General features: G+C 46.8%; 1 protein-coding gene across 1 annotated transcript in view; it reads left to right on the forward strand.

Annotated features, from left to right (window-relative positions):
• The window catches only part of LOC146621903 (dematin-like), a 29560-nt gene extending 25873 nt beyond the window's left edge, over positions 1 to 3687 (forward strand). Inside the window, exon 18 of the mRNA XM_085367625.1 lies at positions 100 to 3687. Coding sequence (XP_085223751.1) covers positions 100 to 213 — 114 coding nt within the window. The 3' untranslated portion in view covers positions 214 to 3687. The remainder of the gene's footprint in view (positions 1 to 99) is intronic.
• The last annotated feature ends 439 nt before the right edge of the window (positions 3688 to 4126 follow it).

The following is a 4126-nucleotide window of genomic DNA, read 5'->3' on the forward strand; positions in this document are numbered from 1 at the left end:
TGTTTTAGACGCAGCGTGGGGTCGGTGCAGGGTGAAAAATGACAAGTGCCTTCTTTGTTCCCGCTCTCTCTCTGATTGTGGCTGTCTCTCGCCCTGCAGAGGCACCTCTCTCAGGAGGAGTTCTTCAGTGTTTTCGGGATGTCCATCGAGCAGTTCGATCGCCTCTCCCTCTGGAAGAGGAACGACCTGAAAAAAAAGGTCTGTCTCTTCTGAAGCTGCTCGCCTCACAGTCCCACGCTTCCAGCCGGCGGGACGCGGAACCAAACGGACTCCGAGCGCCATCATCAGCCGACACCCTCACTTCAGTTTTTAGACACCTCAGGAGGCTTCAGGTTTGCAGAGAAACATGAGTGCTGCACACATTAACGTCACCGTTTATCTGCAAAACGTTAGCGATGAAGGACGGAGCGAGCACAAATAATACATCACAGAACGAGGACGAGTCTGCGGTCTGTGGCGGTTCGTGATGGGTCAGCGCTCTCACAAGACCCTCTGAACCCCTGCATCCCAGCCACAGTCGGACAACCGGCCAACATTCCTGCTGACTCCAAGTCAGCTCCTGGACTGACAAACAAACCTGTTGCAATCTTTATACGAAGAATTAATCCTATTGGCTTAGCCAGCTATGATGTCATAGTGACAGCACTTCTTTCCAGCATCAAAGAGAAAAACAAGCAGACGGTTTTATCGCAGTCGCTCGACTTCAGTCATGACAGACTGAACGCCCTCCTTAAACCTGCGGCCGGCGCACAAACTAACCCAGCGTGGTTTAGTTGATGATGTCAGCATGTCGTTTAATCACAACAAAATATAAAAACCATCTTTAGACAATTTTATTTGACCTTAAAAAACAAAAAGTGGAAGACATTAAATAATAATATAAAAGCTCAGCTTGACCTGAGTTCATAAACAAACACAGTGACTGATTTTACTGCCCATCATATGAGAACATGAGGCTAAAAAGTACTAAGAAGCTGCTAATTAAAGACCATAAGCTGACTAAAAGGAACAAATCATTTCTGCCTCAAGTGGCGATTACAGGAACTGCAGTTTTCTGTCAACCAAAGAGGCCACGCCCCTAATAATACAAACTTTGAAACTTTAATGAGTTTCTTAAAGTAATAGACACACCCAACCCGACCCCCAGTACAGCTGACAGTCGCCTCACAGCTGGGGAGCTCTTACTGACTGAGTTTGGGGACAGACTATCCAATCAGGAGCCCCCTTTAAGCTCAAAGGGTGGTCCCTTTCTTCTCCTCTCGTTGGCTCCGGTTGCTTCGAAGCTCGTTCATCATGCGTTGATCCACAGCCTCCGCTGGCTGCGATGAAACCGTCTCCTCCCAGTTTTTTTCTTTCTAGTTCAGCAGAAGCCACTGCCACGCACGCACACGCACGCACACGCACGCACACGCACGCACGCACGCACGCGCACACACACACACACACACACGTTTTCATATCTTAGTGAGGACATCTAATTGACATAATGCTAACCATCAGAAATGAATGCCTAACTGTGACCCTGACACTAAACACCACCTTTAAACTCGGGGACGGGCACTTTGTCCCCATAAAGGCTGTTGATCTCCACAAGTATAGTTACATGCTGGTTTTGTCCTCACAAAGATGTCTAAACAGGTGTACACACACACACACTTCTGAGAGATGTTTGCAGTGCAGGCTGAGCTCTGACGGCTCTGGTTCCTCCAATCAGCGTCTGCGAGTGTTGCTTAGTGACCAAATGATGTGCAGCTATTTTTTAACCTACATAAAGAAAGTGGCATGTTTGTTATTAATGGAGTCTAACTAAAAATGAAATGATAGATCCTGAATGTTGACGAGAACACGGCGGGCGAGTTCAGCTCTTCCGTACGTGTGACGTCATCACTCTTTGTTAAATATATGTAATGAAACATCCACCAGCTGCACTGAATATCAGCATGTTTCACAGCTGTAGGTGGTTAAACCCGCGCGGGCTGGACTCAGGACCGGACGTAACGGTGGTATACAAATCATTTTTAATGTGTTGGTAAATCAAGGCCAGCAGGTCTGAAAAGGAGAGGGGATTTCCTCCCTCCACGAGGTGCAATCACAAAGTTCTGCAACAAATAAAAATCAAACGTGTTTCTGGATTCGTACGATGACTACGTACGATGGTGATGACTCTGTCTTAAACCACAACTCAGAGACCAAACGCAGCATCCCTGTCGCTGTGTGCTAGCACAGCGTGCCAGCCGCTGACTGTTGCATTGAAGAAAAGTTGATTTGTGTTTGTTTCACAGCTTAGAGCGCCAGAGGCCTGAGGGTCAGACTTCAGAGCAGGACGTCCAATGAGCAGAGGTGGGCGTGGTTAGACAGCGCCTCGATGCGGTCACAGGTGGGCGTGGGAACATAGACCCGGTGATAACTCGGGAGCTTCACGCTTGCCGACAGGTGCATCAGGTCCCCTCCACCCGTGTCCGCTGAGAGCCGCCACCTGAGACTCGGACGGGTTTGATTTTTGTTGTTGGAAAACTTGTGATTGCAGCTCGTTCACATCAGCAACACGAGCTCGTCATTAAATCAGGACTTTATGAAGCTGCTGCTCGTCTGCTGTTAGCGTCCATCAGAGTCTTTTTACTGATCTTCAGTTTCACATAGTTTGAACTGAGCTCGCTGGGCTCTGGGAGGTTTCTGACAAATTTTTGCAAAACAGTCTTTTATTCTTAAAGCTTTAAGGCCTTCTTCCTTTAATAAAGTAACAATAATAATAATAATAATAATTCTAAGCATGTAAAAACGAGGCGTTCGCGTCTCAGCTCGTTCGTTCCTTCAAGTCCGAGTTCAGTAGCTCCGCCCTGCGTGAGGTTTAAGCTCAGATCACTCTCACTGCATCAGTTTTAAAAAGAAATCACCACCGCCACTTCCTGCATCACCCGCCATCACGTCTGCCTCGCTGCTTCCTGTATCTGTGGATCAATAAAATAAAAGACTGAGGATAAAACAGATGGAGAAGTGAGACGTGTCAGAGCGAGCATCGGTCACTTTATGATTTCCTTTCTTTAACTTTTCTTTTGTCTGGATGATTCTGACGCCGTTCACCCAGACGCGCTCTGATTGGTTTGTGTAGTTAGAAACAGGAAGTGATTGCTGTGACGACACATGATTGTTCCATGTTTTTCTTTTTTGCACATTGAAGTGTTTTTTCTGTTTTTCTTGAGTTCTTTAGACTCGCAGGGCGGCTTCAGCGCCCGTCAGCGTCTCTGCTCGTTCACCTGCTGCGTGCGTGATGTCAGGATGATGATGTCATATGTTATTCTAGCTTTCTTTGAAACACGCTGGTAGTTACGGGTTTGAGTTTCTCTTCTTTGGACTCGTGTTTCTCACCTCACGGCGAGCAGAACGACCTGAAGAATTACAATAACCCAAAAAACTATTTAACATATTTTTATCCTTGTTTTTCTTTGGACTCATTATGAGAGTCAGACGCGTGTTGGGAATTGTACCTCCGGCAGTTTGAGAAATACGAGCCCAGAGGTCAGAGGTCAGACTCGCTGACGAGCAGCCGCCCTGCTGCTGTACATACTGAACCACTGAATGACTTCATGCTAGTTGCTGTTGTTTTCTTCTGTGGATGCAGCTGCTGTAACAGATGAATGGTGACGTGAGTGATTAACCAGGAGTTACAATAAAGAGCATTTCTATTTGGAGAAAAAACTCTGCTTCACTGGCTTCACGTCGTCTTTGCACTGCAAACGTTTCTTTAAGACAAAAACATCTGAGTGTGTTAAACGAGCAGCGAGTCAGCCGCACTTGATTAGCGTGCCAGGTAAGCACTATTTAACTGGTAGGCAGTCCAGTAGAGCCCAGTAGAGTGTGAAAACAGATGGGACAAGATGCATGTCGTGCCTTTTGTGTACTTGACTCCTCTCCTTGTGTCCTCGTCTCTCCCACCAAAGATGCAGAGGAGGAGCCTCATTTGAACGCGATGCCAGTTAAATAGACGTTTGGCACAACTGGATCATAAACGAGCACTGGGAGAGTGGCTCGCTTCACAAAGGAAGATGAAAGTACAATATTAGAGAAGTACAAAGAGTTTAATCACATAAATGAGAGTGAGAGCAGCACAGCTGCTGCAGAGGTCGTG

This window comes from Diplotaxodon limnothrissa, linkage group LG12 (assembly GCF_057381915.1).
Source record: "Diplotaxodon limnothrissa isolate DT_005_m linkage group LG12, D_limnothrissa_male_GT1.1, whole genome shotgun sequence".
Lineage (NCBI taxonomy): Eukaryota > Metazoa > Chordata > Actinopteri > Cichliformes > Cichlidae > Diplotaxodon > Diplotaxodon limnothrissa.